This window comes from Podarcis vaucheri (genome assembly GCF_965113315.1).
Source record: "Podarcis vaucheri genome assembly, chromosome: 4".
NCBI lineage: Eukaryota > Metazoa > Chordata > Lepidosauria > Squamata > Lacertidae > Podarcis > Podarcis vaucheri.
The window spans coordinates 44,997,811-45,013,403 of record NC_138762.1 but is presented as its reverse complement, the minus strand read 5'-3'; the positions used below and the strand labels follow the sequence as shown (position 1 = coordinate 45,013,403).

General features: G+C 39.9%; 1 protein-coding gene across 4 annotated transcripts in view; it reads left to right on the top strand.

Moving 5' to 3' along the window:
- The window catches only part of CADM2 (cell adhesion molecule 2), a 372,199-nt gene that overhangs the window by 263,697 nt on the left and 92,909 nt on the right, over positions 1 to 15,593 (top strand). For all 4 annotated transcript variants that reach the window (XM_082220768.1, XM_082220770.1, XM_082220769.1 and 1 more), the window contains one exon: positions 2,967 to 3,137. In XM_082220768.1, coding sequence (XP_082076894.1) covers positions 2,967 to 3,137 — 171 coding nt within the window. The remainder of the gene's footprint in view (positions 1 to 2,966; positions 3,138 to 15,593) is intronic.

The window sequence follows — 15,593 nt, the reverse complement described above, 5'->3', positions numbered from 1 at the left end:
AATTCGCAGAGAATTGCCCTGTGGGAATGATGCTACATTAATTGCATGAATGAATTTAAAACACACTTTTTCTTAGGAAACAAAACAAAAAAAGAACAAAGGAGATCAAGCAGCAGCCATCTGCTGTTGTCTCAGTGAAAATCCCCCCCCCACCAGCTGCTATTCACATACTGAATAGGCTGCCCATTGGTGTGAATGGGAGAGGTTTTATTAAAGGGGGAAGGGTTAAACTCTATCTACCCATATCCTGCAATCCTATTGCTACTCTGGCTCCCCTGTTGCTGCCATTTACATTTTAAAAAATGTGCATGCTAACTGAATTCATAAATTTAGCATCACATCTGGTTTGGCCTTATATGGAACTTATTCTAAGTCAGGGCTCAGCAACCTAAGGCCCATGGGCCAGAAGCGTTCTACGAAGGTCGTTTGACCAGCCCACGAGCCGCCCCTGAATTGAGGTGCCTGCTCATGCGCGGTGCTAAACTGGCACAGTGCGGCGCAGGGACTCGCTTCTGCAGTGCTGAAAATTGCATCTGTGCATGCGCAGACACCCAAAATCACATCTGCACAGACGCAGATGCCGAAAATCGCAGGCGGGCGTGTTCCGGCCCTTGGAGGGATCTCCATGAGACCGATCTGGCCCAGTCAAGATAAACCTTGCTAACCCCTGCTCTAAGTACACACGCATAGGATTAGTCTATAACCACCATCTCTCTCTGCTCTCTCTTCTGCCATCTCCTCCAAGGTTGACCATTCCCCACATGAGTACAGTATGCCATGCACATTGCAAGATTGTTAACACTGATTTTTCAATGATCCCATCTTCCTCTAATGGGACCTAGCAAAATTTATAAAAATGAAACCACAGAGGGGACATGCAATTTCAATAGGAATTTCCTTAAGCTCATTTTAGAGACCTTCATTGTGACAAAACAATGCTATTTGATGGAATAAACCAACATTGCTTAAGCAGAAGAGGGAAAAAATCAGTTGTATAGAGAATAAAGCATTCCCTTTGCATCTTGCAAAATACATTATCACCCTGGTGTTGTATTGCAAATGCAGCGATATGCTAGTATGCAGCCGCTGCCTCATTCATTTCAGTTGAGCCAGCAGGTATATTGTTCAGTATATGAGATGAGGTGAATCCACTGAAGTGAAGGAGAATACCTTGGGGGCAGCAAGGCTCCAAAGCTCCTATGGCTACAACACGCCACTCATTCAGGATGTATGTCTGTTTTGCATCTATGTTTTGTGCTTTTTGCAGCTGGACATTTTGTTGGAATAAAGAGCATGACCCAAATCCAAGAGGCACCAAGTAATTTGATAAATAGCTGAAAGGTCATTGAGTGCTAGGATCAAATTGGGCAGAGGGGGAGTGATATAAACTTATATCCAAAATTAAGTTAAGAATACTAGAGAGCCAGTGTGGTGTAGTGGTTAAGAGCGGTAGTCTCGTAATCTGGGGAACCGGGTTCGCGTCTCTGCTCCTCCGCATGCAGCTGCTGGGTGACCTTGGGCTAGTCACACTTCTCTGAAGTCTCTCAGCCCCACTCACCTCACAGAGTGTTTGTTGTGGGGGAGGAAGGGAAAGGAGAGTGTTAGCCGCTTTGAGACTCCTTCGGGTAGTGATAAAGCGGGATATCATATTCAAACTCTTCTACAGATATGTGTTGTTGCAGTGCCCATGGCATTTCAGTGACTGCAGAACATCTTGATGACTCTCTTTGACAACTATAAAAACAATTTCAGTCAAACTGCCTTAATATCTACAGTGTTTCTACCAGAGATAACCTTTCTCATGATTTGCTCTTTCCTTTTGGATTGACTCCCTGATAAAGTGGGGAAATACTGATTATTAAAGTGTTCTGTGCTGACCAGCTGTGGAACGGCTGTGTTTCAAGGCACCCTGGCCTCCAGCTTCATATTGCAAGAGGGGAAATGAGAATCCACCTGCACTCTTGAAGAAGCAAGAAGGACATGGTTCACTTCATACTCCAAGTTCATAGTCTGAAAAGCTCACACTGCTGATTTTGGTGGGCTGGTTTAAACTGTGAGGTGATCGATCCCTTTAGAAAAGTTAAGTACTGGTACATTTTTTTCTTGATTTATCAACATGAAGACAGGATGCCTGTAGATACTGGAGACCTCTTCTTTTTCATACTATGGAGGCCTATCAATTTTTGAGGCTTCAATTGGTGATCTGCCCAGCCTGCTAGGCAATTGGTTGCCCTATTTATTTGCCAGAATTTTATGCACTTGCCCTCAAAATTCACCCCTACTCCCTTCTTTCATGGCCTGCAAAGCATGTTATGGAAGGGTTTGGGGTCTTTTTGCATGGAGGGCGGTTATGTCAACACTAAACAAAACTGAACCGAAGAGAAAAATGAATATTAATTATTCCTCACTTTACCATCTGTTTTGCAAAACCTTTTAGTAACAAAGATGAAGCAAAAAATTGTCAGCATTTTGTTTAGCAAACTTATATTTTTGGAAACATATTTTAGACACTTACCTTTGATTTCTCTTTAAACTATTGTTTTTTGGACTAAGCTTTCAGAAAAGAATGAATAAAAAAGCCTAATCAGGTGATTTAAAGGTGGGGGAAGAGATATTATGTTTCTTTAATGGGCTTCAGGGGAAGACTATTTGGATTGTAATCTAGTTATATCAGAGATAATGAGGAGTAGAATCCTATTCTGACAGTTCTGCCTTTTGGTTGATATTGAAATTGCTTTTCCCATCTGTGTCTGTGTACATTTGGGAATGACAGCATTGGTAGTTTTGTAAGACAAATAATGGAATGTCTGGAAATAGAACTTTGTTTGCTTTCAAAGAGTGAGCAAACATGATGAAAGGTGCATTTATCATTTGCTATTTAAAATGGTTTCATGTATTGTAGTCTTCTTTCCCCCTTTATTATACCAAACCATGGTGCTAAACTAGAGCAAACTTTATTTTTGCAGATGTTAAATATTTAAAAGAAGAGGATGCAAATCGGAAAACGTTTACTGTCAGCAGCACAATGAATTTCAAAGCAGATCGCAGTGATGATGGCGCAGTCGTAAGTTGCAGAGTAGATCACGAATCTTTGAACTCTACACCCCAGATAGCAATGCAAGTTCTAGAAATACATTGTAAGTAAAATATTTATGCCTTTGATGTTTGTAGTGTATGCATAAAATAAATATTGCTTCGGTTCCAAAGGGAGGTTTGATTAATTATTTGAATTTTTTATTAGTAAATTCTTCCCATTTTTAAGAAACCTAACATTGTTGCAGATTAGTAGGCCTGGATTGGTATCCAGCAGGATTCTTAATCCCTAAATTGAATTTTGGCAATAATCTATGCCAAAATAGGGTTTCTTGATGGCATTAATACTGAGACTATGTCTGCAATACATATTCAGGTTCAACATGTATATCTTTCCCATATGAACACTGAATATAGTTCTTGTTCAGAATGTTTATTGGAGACTTCCTAGTATGGGCTATGAAATGGTGGTTTTTCATAACAAGTTGAATAGGACGGCTAGTTATTATGATTGGTTTTCAACATCATGCCTATAGTTTAGAAAAGCAGCTTATTTGTTGCTATTTATTAAAAAATTTAAAAATAATATTTTGGGGGTATACTGATTTGTTTGCAAGATTCTGTAGCCCAAAATACCTTGCTACAGTATTGATCAGAAAAGAACGGTGCCTAAGAGAGAAAACTTTGTCATTTTTATTAGTATTTTCTTCTCATATTTCAAGCACCTTGTGGTGTGTCTTTGTATAAATGTGTATGTGTACACACACAGAGATGCACATCATTACATTAATCCTACAAGTGTAATACTTGCCTAATGCTGCAAATCAAGGCTGGTTAACCTGTGACCCTCTACATGTTGTTAGACTGAGACTCACATCAGTCCCAACTAGCATGACCGATTGTCAAGCACTGTGGAAATATAGGCAATCACCCTGTTCACTCAAAAGTTTGTATAAGCGTTTTGCTCATGTTCTTGTAAATCCTATTGTTAAAACTACTATTATTGGGCCACAACTGCCACCATCCCTGACCATTGACCCTACTGGTTGAGGCTGAGAGGAATTGGGATCCAACAATATATGGAGGGCACCACATTGGCCAGCACAGTTTAAATTATTGGGACATTTCTTCTCAGAACTAGTAGTCATTGTATTATTTCACATTTAAATAAAAATCACTGAAGAACTTCAGTGAGCTACTTTTGTCAAAATAGCACCACTATTAGATAGTTCTTTTGGGAGCTACTAGTATAATACTAAAGACAACTTCCTATTTTCCCAGCATTTGTAGACCTCTCTTCACCTCTGTTTAGTCACAAAGCAATTTGACATGATATTGTAGGTGCAGAAGTAAAGGATATCGTGGATACTGAAGTAAAGGACACCAGACATGGTCAATATATTTAAAACAATGTCTCAAAGAATAATATTGATCTATAACATCACCAATTCCTTTGCGTTAACAAATGCCAGAATTCTCATTGTTTGCTCCACAAATGACTGTTCACTGGTTCAGGGATATTTCGCAGAAGAAAGAAAGCCTTGTCACAGCAAGTTTGGAAGCCTGCTCTAAATTTGTTTTTACATTAATGCTAATGTCTTGGGAATTTGTTGAAAAGTGCCTAAGATAAAAATTTAAAAATCCACAGTCTCAAATGCCTTTTTTGAAATGCAGCTTATATCCATGGCTGTAATTGATGCCTATTGTTTCTGCCAAACAAATGCACTTGATTCACCCTACCACTTGGCAAATAAGGACCATTTTACTTGGACTATCCTATGTAGGAGTGCCAACTTGAATAAAATATTGTCGGTGCCCAGGTAAGCCCTGCCCCACATAATCAAACACATAAAAGAGGGAGAAAGGGTAAAGGACCCCTGGATGGTAAAGTCCAGTCAAAGGCGACTAGGGGGTTGTAGCACTCATCTTGCTTCAGGCTGAGGGAGCCAACGTTTGTCCACAGACAGCTTTCTGGGTCATGTGGACAGCATAACTAAACCGCTTCTGGTGCAATGGAACACCGTCATGGAAACCAGAGTGCATGGAAACACCGTTTACCTTCCCGTCGCAGCGGTAAGGTAAAGGTACCCCTGCCCGTATGGGCCAGTCGTGTCCGACTCTAGGGTTGCGTGCTCATCTCGCTCTAGAGGCCGTGAGCCAGCGCCATCCGAGGACGGGGTCACGTGGCCAGCTTGACGAAGCTGCAGCTGGCGAGCCAGCAACAGCGCAGCACACGGAAACGCCGTTTACCTTCCCGCTATAAAGCGGTACCTATTTATCTACTTGCACTTAAGAGTGCTTTTGAACTGCTAGGTAGCATAGCCTAGGTGTGAGACAGAGCTGCTTAGCAGCTGCAACTTCCAAAATGCAAGGGAGTGTGTTCAGCATAAATCAATAGTTCTGATCTTTTTTGAAAACTATTTTGCAGATGTGCTGTCTCAATTTGGTACCTATTCATATAGTGCTCTGGTTTCAGCTAATAAAGGTAGAAAAGCCCACAAAGTAGAAAAAACAACATACAGTTTAGTAGCTAGGAACATTTTAAAGTAGGATGTGATGATTTCACAAACCATTTGGTGGTTACAAAGAAAGCCTGGATAAGCTCAGTTAGCAACAGCTGGAACCATGTCAATTGACTGGCTACAGCACAAGCTTAATCTACTAAAAACAGTTTGCCTTGAGTGGAGGAATGGTCATTGCAAAGCTGAAAGATCAGCATGCATAAAAACGAATTACCGGTATTCAAGTTCTACGTGCTCCCTGGCCCCTTAAAGTGAACTCTTAATTGTGATTAAAGAGCATCTGTGCTATAAAACTGTCAATAATCTAATCACAACCAGTGTACATTTATAGCCATGTGAGCTCTAGTAGCACTTTGATTTCATGGTGCTATAGGAAAGTTAAGCAATGCAATTATTCAAAATTGTATAAATATCTCTTATGGGGCCAATGCTTAAGATGGCATCAATAGGAAAACTGAAACAAAATAATACTGAGTTTTGTATTATGACTCCCTGTGAAGTTTACTTTTCTGGTTACAATTTTTTATTGTGGTAGACCAAAGAAATCAGTGTTTTCAAAAGTAAATGAAAATTATCCAAGAACAACGACTCTCCTATTTCTCTTTAAATATTCAAATTCAGAAATAATTATAATTATCTGTCTGAATTATAATGTAAACACTATAATCAAATTTATCTTATTTCAACCTTTCAAACTAATGAATGCTCAAAACAAAGAAACTTAGAAGATACAGTAAGCAGTAAAGAGTGTCTGCAAACATGAAAGTTCAGTGCCACAATCTGCATGTTTAAATGAGTTCAATTAGGTTAATGATGGGTGAAAATAATAATTCCATATTTTAAATGTAAAATAATTCAAAACCATGCAGGTTCATTTACTACTAAACTTTTATCCTCTGAGAGGCTTTTGGGTTCAAAGGGTTAATGTGAAATCATACGATTGATTATCTGAAGGGCTATCCTCAAATACAGCTTGCTGATAATGAAATATATATTGATAATGATAATATATATTGATAATGAAATACGTAATGATATATCTATCTGTCTATTTGTCTATCTATCACCTATCTATCAATCTATCTATCTACCTATCTATCTATCTATCATCTGTCTCCTGGTATCCTACAAAAGCACCATAAATCTTTCAGAAATGGGCTGCCAGCTGAATACAAATAATGGTAGGGTACAGGGCATATCTCATATATGTACCTAATAATGCCAAGTAAAACAATAAGTGTTTTACATGCTATTTTCATACCGCTTGATTGTAGAAAAAACCTCAAAGCGGTTTACAAAGAAGATTTTTTAAAAAATACTATCCCTGGGAGCAGGCATAGTCAACAGTTCCAGTGCAGGCTCATTCCCTACACCCCACTTACCGCATATCAAAGGTGTCTTCAGGGATACTGTCAGCAGTAGTTTCCACCCGCCTGCTTTTTGGGTGGGTGCCCTGGGGCACCCACTGGCTGGGCTGGCAGCAGAAGTCCCCTGCACAGTGCTTCATTTAAGACACAATGCTTCATTCATGCAAGATCATGATATCAGAAATTGGCAGACAATAAAGCCACTTTAAAAGCATATTAATTTCTATGCTTTTAGAAACATAATAGAATATATGTTTGTTTTAATAATGTCATAAACTAATCATCGTATTGACAAAGTGATAAATCAGAGGAAGCGACGTAGGTTGACAGAGTCTCCTTCTAACTTCCTGAAGTTCAGCTGGTTGAAATACAGAAGTTCGAAGTTCTCTGACACCTAAGCATTTTGGAATAAAGTTCATAGTAGGCCAGATCTTGTTGTTTTCAGCTAGTTGAAACAAGAGTTGGATAAACATCAGGCATTGGTGGTGGTGGGAGAAGAAATGATGCTCCTTGCACTTTTTACATTGATCAGAAACTAGACTGGAGAAAGGACTTCCACCTTTTGCTTGCATTACTTAAGTGGGTTAAGTCACATAAAACATAGACTATGAATTACCATAATCGATCTGGACTCTTGTTTATCAGCAGTTCTTTGCACAGAGCACTTGGGTGCACTCCAGAACTGCCTTTCCAAAACATGTTATAGTCTCACATTTATTTTGGTACCATGACAGTTGTCTACATGTTGGTAGCTTCTCATTATGCTGACAGCATGATGCTTCCTTCTAATCTTATTATCCAGGATGCCAAGGTCTCACATAGCACTCAGTTAAATTCAGCAGAAAGTTCCAAGCTGAAATGACAGAGAGTTCTATGTTTCATTCATTTTGATCCTTCATGGCTTCTCTACTGTGAGCTTGAAATTTGCTATAGTTGATAGTTCTGCAGGTCTGGCAGAGTCCAGATTAACCCCAGGCACTAATTTTAACTAGATTCAGACAAATCAATCAGCTTTTAAAAAACGTACAGGTGATTTCCTACTAATACCCATGGGAGAATAATTATATTTTATAAAAATGCAAATTTAGTGACCTGCTTTATTTAAAAATAAAAATAAAAATCTTTGCCTAGGCAAAGCATTGCCTTCTCCCACACATGCACAAAATTCCCCAAGTGGTACTGCAAGAATGGGCATTCATTCCTGGAAATGTGTTGTAGATGCACAATAATTACAGCTTGATGATAGGTGGGTAAATTTACCTTTTCGTAGTGTTCTTTTATGCTGCTCACAATGGCTGACTAATATCTCATTCAAGCTGACAGAATTCCCTATTCATCCATTGTTAGTAGCAAGCTAAAGTGGAAGGAAAATAAGGCTGTATGCTGATGGTCCTCATCTATCTATGCTTAGGCCTAATTGCAGTCATGTTGTTGTTTTTAACATAAATCACATTGTTATATGTTCAACAGTAACTTATTGTTGTTGTTTAGTCGTTTAGTCGTGTCCGACTCTTCGTGACCCCATGGACCAGAGCACGCCAGGCACTTCTGTCCTCCACTGCCTCCCGCAGTTTGATCAAACTCATGCTAGTAGCTTCAAGAACACCATCCAACCATCTCATTCTCTGTCGTCCCCTTCTCCTTGTGCCCTCCATCTTTCCCAACATCAGGGTCTTTTCCAGGGAGTCCTCTCTTCTCATGAGGTGGCCAAAGTATTGGAGCCTCAGCTTCACGATCTGTCCTTCTAGTGAGCACTCAGGGCTGATTTCCTTCAGAATGGAGAGGTTTGATCTTCTTGCAGTCCATGGGACTCTCATGAGTCTCCTCCAGCACCATAATTCAAAAGCATCAATTCTTCGGCGATCAGCCTTCTTTATGGTCCAGCTCTCACTTCCATACATCACTACTGGGAAAACCATGGCTTTTACTATACGGACCTTTGTTGGCAAGGTGATGTCTCTGCTTTTTAAGATGTTGTCTAGGCTTGCCATCGCCTTTCTCCCAAGGAGCAGGCGTCTTTTAATTTCGTGACTGCTGTCACCATCTGCACTGATCATGGAGCCCAAGAAAGTAAAATCTCTCACTGCCTCCATTTCTTCCCCATCTATTTGCCAGGAGGTGATGGGCCCAGTGGCCATGATCTTCGTTTTTTTGATGTTGAGCTTCAGACCATATTTTGCGCTCTCCTCTTTCACCCTCATTAAAAGGTTCTTTAATTCCTCTTCACTTTCTGCCATCAAGGTTGTGTCATCTGCATATCTGAGGTTGTTGATATTTCTTCCGGCAATCTTAATTCCGGCTTGGGATTCATCCAGCCCAGCCTTTCGCATGATGAATTCCGCATATAAGTTAAATAAGCAGGGAGACAATATACAGCCTTGCCGTACTCCTTTCCCAATTTGGAACCAATCAGTTGTTCCATATCCAGTTCTAACTGTAGCTTCTTGTCCCACATAGAGATTTCGCAGGAGACAGATGAGGTGATCAGGCACTCCCATTTCTTTAAGAACTTGCCATAGTTTGCTGTGGTCAACACAGTCAAAGGCTTTTGCATAGTCAATGAAGCAGAAGTAGATGTCTTTCTGGAACTCTCTAGCTTTCTCCATAATCCAGCGCATGTTTGCAATTTGGTCTCTGGTTCCTCTGCCTCTTCTAAATCCAGCTTGCACTTCTGGGAGTTCTCGGTCCACATACTGCTTGAGCCTTCCTTGTAGAATTTTAAGCATAACCTTGCTAGCATGTGAAATGAGTGAAATTGTGCGGTAGTTGGAGCATTCTTTGGCACTGCCTTTCTTTGGGATTGGGATGTAGACTGATCTTCTCCAATCCTCTGGCCACTGCTGAGTTTTCCAAACTTGCTGGCATATTGAGTGTAGCACCTTAACAGCATCATCTTTTAAAATTTTAAACAGTTCAGCTGGAATACCATCACTTCCACTGGCCTTGTTATTTGCAGTGCTTTCTAAGGCCCATTTGACTTCACTCTCCAGGATGTCTGGCTCAAGGTCAGCAACCACACTACCTGGGGTGTACGAGACATCCATATCTTTCTGGTATAATTCCTCTGTGTATTCTTGCCACCTCTTCTTGATGTCTTCTGCTTCAGTTAGATCTTTACCACTTTTGTCCTTTATTATGGTAATCTTTGTAGGAAATGTTCCTTTCATATTTCCGATTTTCTTGAACAGATCTCTGGTTATTCCCATTCTGTTGCTTTCCTCTATTTCTTTGCATTGCTCGTTTAAGAAGGCCTTCTTGTCTCTCCTTGCTGTTCTTTGGAAATCTGCATTCAATTTCCTGTATCTTTCACTATCTCCCTCGCATTTTGCTTGCCTTCTCTCCTCCGCTATTTGTAAGGCCTCGTTGGACAGCCACTTTGCTTTCTTGCATTTCTTTTTCATTGGGATGGTTTTAGTTGCTGCCTCCTGTATAATGTTGCGAGCCTCCATCCATAGTTCTTCAGGCACTCTGTCCAGCAAATCTAAATCCTTAAACCTGTTCCTCACTTCCACTGTGTATTCATAAGGGATTTGGTTTAGATTGTATCTTACCTGTCCAGTGGTTTTTCCTACTTTCTTCAGTTTAAGCTTGAATTTTGCTATAAGGAGCTGATGATCTGAGCCACAGTCAGCTCCAGGTCTTGTTTTTGCTGACTGTATAGAGCTTCTCCATCTTTGGCTGCAGAGAATATAATCAATCTGATTTCGATGTTGCCCATCTGGGGATGTCCATGTGTAGAGTCGTCTCTTATGTTGTTGGAAAAGCGTGTTTGTGATGACCAGCTTGTTCTCTTGACAGAACTCTATTAGCCTTTGCCCTGCTTCGTTTTGATCTCCAAGGCCAAACTTGCCAGTTGTTCCTTTTATCTCTTGATTCCCTACTTTAGCATTCCAATCCCCTATAATGAGCAGAACATCCTTCTTTGGTGTCACTTCGATAAGGTTTTGTAAGTCTTCATAGAACTGGTCAATTTCAGTTTCTTCAGCACCAGTAGTTGGTGCATAAACTTGGATTACTGTGATGTTAAAAGGTCTGCCTTGGATTCGTATCGAGATCATTCTATCATTTTTGAGACTGCATCCCAGTACAGCTTTCGCCACTCTTTTGTTGACTATGAGGGCCACTCCATTTCTCTTACGGGTTTCTTGCCCACAGTAGTAGATATGGTAGTCATCCGAACTGAATTCGCCCATTCCCGTCCATTTTAGCTCACTGATGCCCAGGATGTCAATATTTATTCTTGCCATCTCATTTTTGACCACATCCAACTTACCCAGGTTCATGGTTCTTACATTCCAGGTTCCTATGCAATATTTTTCTTTACAGCATTGGACTTTCCTTTCGCTTCCATGCATATCCACAACTGAGCGTCCTTTCGGCTTTGGCCCAGCCGCTTCATCAGCTCTGGATCTACTTGTACTTGTCCTCCGCTCTTCCCCAGTAGCATGTTGGACACCTTCCGACCTGAGGGGCTCATCTTCCAGTGTCATAACTTTTATATGCCTGTTGTCTTTGTCCATGGAGTTTTCTTGGCAGGGATACTGGAGTGGCTTGCCGATTCCTACTCCAGGTGGATCACGTTTGGTCAAAACTCTCCACTATGACCTGTTCATCTTGGGTGCCCTGCTCGGCGTAGTTCATAGCTTCTCTGAGTTCTTCAAGCCCCTTCGCCACGGCAAGGCAGTGATCCATGAAGGGGAGTAACTTATTAGTAAGGAATTAAGGAAAGCACTTTCTAGTATTGACTGTTATCTCATGAGCATTGTATTGCAGTATGTGAACTTACTAGTTCTTTTTTTATTCATTTGAATACAGTAGCTTGTTCTTAAGTTTTATTCTTTATTTGTCATTCAAATCTATGCATATACAAATTATTTGGAAGAATGAAGCTAATTCTACTGATATTTGATATCAATAGGATTTTAGTATACTTTGGCTTAATCATGCCCATAATCTTTTTCCCCTTATGATCTACAGAAAATCATCTGTATGGTGTAGTTAGATCCATTTGTTGTTGTTTCCCTAAAAACATATATAGGCCTAACATTTGAATTTGTTATAATTTATTAGGCACAAAATACCAAATGCTTCATTCAGCTTGCAATTAAAAGAAATGGGGAAAAAAATGTTTCCTGGAATAATTAAAGAAATGTCAGAGTTATATATATATAAAAAAAATTCCTATGTGATTGCCTTATATTTATATTTGCAGACGTTGTAACGATTTGAGAATATTTATGTACAAGTAAAAAGACTGCAGTGATTAGTGCTTTTAAGTAACTTGTTTGAAATTGCTGGGTACATTTATACAAATGTGTCCTTTTTTATGGAGCAAAACCAGCAAGTTGGATTTGCCCATGTAATTATGAATGCAGTGTGTCTTCCTGGAATACTATATCACCTCTTTTCCACAGCTATATATTTAGATGTTTTGGAAATATGGCTGTGATTTGTAGAGGTACCAAGCTAGGAAAGAAATCAATAGAAATCTGGAAGACAGGTGCTATAAACACGTAGAATATGAATATACTAAAATACTAAAATATCATTTTATGTTTTTTAAATCAAAATATAATAAATGAATTAGTTATGCAGGAAATGGTATAAAAGCTCTGACTGAGTAGGGGTTCAGCTAGTACCAGGTAGTCTTTTCCCCATAATCTTTCAGAATACTTCTTGAATTGTTGTGGTTCAGCGGCATAACAATAGTAAAAACACTAGAGAAATATATTAAAGCTTTAAATATTCAGGAGTCATTAAGTCATAAAGTCATCGAGATATAACATTAGTTTTAGTTCACTATTTCAAATAAAGTGGTGGAAGCCAAACTGGATACATGGTGGATTAAATCATACTAATTTGCTCTGTGACACACAGAGAAGGAACTGCTGATAGACTGCACAAAAATTAAATAGGAATATAAATATAGTGTAAAATGAGTTCAACAAGGCAAGATTAGAGAGCAGGTGCACTCTAGGATATGAAATGCTATTAAAAAGATCTTTAAAACTTCACCCACACGCAATCACTGCATTAGTATGCTTGAGTCTGGAGCACTTGTTCTCTAAGGCTGGCTGCAGATGTTGTTAAGTGTGGCATGGTTATATTTTTTAAAGACCCACACCCAAGTGATTTCCAATTGCTGGAAAGTCCACACCTTTTCCTTTCACTGTTTCTTTTTACCATTCAGTGCAAATAAAAGCTGAACTCTCGTATTATTAAGGAACTTCAACGATAGTTAGTTGTTACATCTGATTAGCCAGAATAGAGTGTGTGATCAGCCACAAAGCAAAATTAAAAATGTGGGGAAGGTATCCAGTGAAGTAGTTCCATGAGTGCAGGGACTTCTAGCTGTAAAAAGGCACTTGCCCTCCATCTCCTCTCTGGGTTTGCCCCCTGTAGCGCCTCAGTCTGTTCTGGTGGTTCCCCCAACCCTCTGGAACAGATTTAGGGAGGGCACAAGGGTGCAGGGAGAGGGGAGAGGGTGGGGAAGTTCTGTTGCGGAAGCAGAATCCTTCAATTAATGGAATGACTTTGTTGGATACCACTCATGGATTGAAGTAGACACTAACTGTAATTTACACTAACTCTGGTTAGTGAGTACCTATGCACCAACAATCATATTTACATCCATCTCATTGCTTCTGGAAGAAGCTCCTCCTCCATTGATACAGACATTGTGAATAAACAGGTAAGAGTAGCTGTCCATGATGTTTCCCTAAATAACTTCTTCCAAACACTCTAACATAGCCACAGCTTTTATCTCCCCTCCATCAGATGAAGCCCCTCAAAACTGAAGTGGGAACAATGCACCATCACATATTTGTGCACGTATCAGTTATCTTTCTCAGAGCTCTATTGAAGTTCTCAGCACATCTCCAAACAGTCTATGGCTCTGTTCCAGAATAGGACTTGCTCACTTATCTTTTCATCCAGTGTGAAGGTGTGTGGTTGAGCCACTGTCAAAAGGACTGCAATGCATCAGAAAGCAGAACTATGGTTAGATAAAAGATAAATGGTTTGCATTTTGTTTTCAAAGGAAATTCATCACATTAACTATCCTGATGTGGTGATTAAAAAAAATATGGTCTTCTCTGAGAAACTGTCTTCAAGAACAGAAGACCTATTGTGGGCATTGGTTGATCACAGATGGAGAATTTAGTAGAGGTGCTGCCACAGAGAAGGCCCTGTTGCATATCTCAGTATGCTAAATCCTCACAAGGAATAAATAAATACTTTTAGAAGCATAAATGCATTAACCTCTGAAGCCTGTGCAGCTCCCAAACACAACTGTGTTGGAGTGGAACAGGTATGTCTCCAGAACCTAGGGAAATCAGAGTAACCCAGCCTAGATGGCAGGCTTATTATCATAATGGGGGGAAATGAATCTAAATTGTCGATCATGCACTGTTAGTCAACACTGCTTTTACCATTTATAGTTGAGTATTAGGTCTCTGGTCTCTGGTTTAAAGAAGAAATGACACTAGATCCTAAAGACAAGAAGCAAGGATAGTTGAGTTGGTTAGAGCATGGTGATGATAATGCCAAGGTTACAGGTTCCATCCAGCTGCATATCCCTGCATTGCAGGGGGTTTGACTAGATAATTCTCAGGGTCCCTTCCAATTCTTATGATTCTATGACTTATCACAGACAGCAACCGGTCACCAAAACTCCACAACAATTATAAACCTCCTTGAATAGCTATTCAGGTTCACTCTGGAGAGTTGGGTTTTTATGTGGCTCAGTCTTGAATGTCATTAAATTAAATACAGCGAGGTGAGAGTGGGGAACTGCTCCCCACCCAGAAGCTTTATCTTTCTTCACTCTCTCCAATTTGCAGTTTCTTTTGAGAAGCGGCTAGTGGATCCTTTCAAATATTTGAGTTTGTGGGTTCTTATGCCCCATTGTATCACTTCTTGCTCAACTTCCTTGCCTTCAGCACTTTTGTTTGTGGATAATGTTCAGACCTAGCCTTCCAAACACCCATTGTAATAATAAAAAAACAATCTCGTGAAAACGCAGAATGATCAGTCCCTCTCCCTTCCCTCCTCCTATAGAGTCTTTCCTTATTAGCAAAGCCTGGAAATTTAGTTTCGGGAGAGAGTGTTGAAAAGTAAGTCATTGCTAGGACATTTGCCACTAATTAACAAAACAAAAATGGAAATTTGTATGAGGGGTACTTTAATTATTTCTAGTGATTGATATACGGTGGCTAAAGGGCACAAATAAAAAGACAGAGGAATTGGTATAGTTAGGGAGGACCTGAATCATTCAAGGGATAGGGGGTGTCCAGTGGGAGAAAAGTGTTTTGGGAATTGGTTAAAGAGCAATTTTAACAATGTTAGAGATGGGGAGCTATGTGGTTTAAAGGGTACAATTCTCACTCCACTTCCTCAGGGATAAGTACCATTAAGCAGAATGGAGTAAACTTATTAAGGAGTTGTTGTAAAGTTGCCCATTCCAGCTCAGCAGTGCTGAACCTCTTTGAAAGGTTGAGACACTGATATAGTGCTACCTGAGATAACGTAGAAACAAATTTCCCTTTCTACTTCATTGCGTGAGAGTGATATCCCAGCGATATTCCAGAAAAAAACCCCAGTCTCTGAAAATAAATGGGGACTAGTGGAAATTAACTGGAAATAAGCTTAGAGGTAACAGAAAGGTCATACT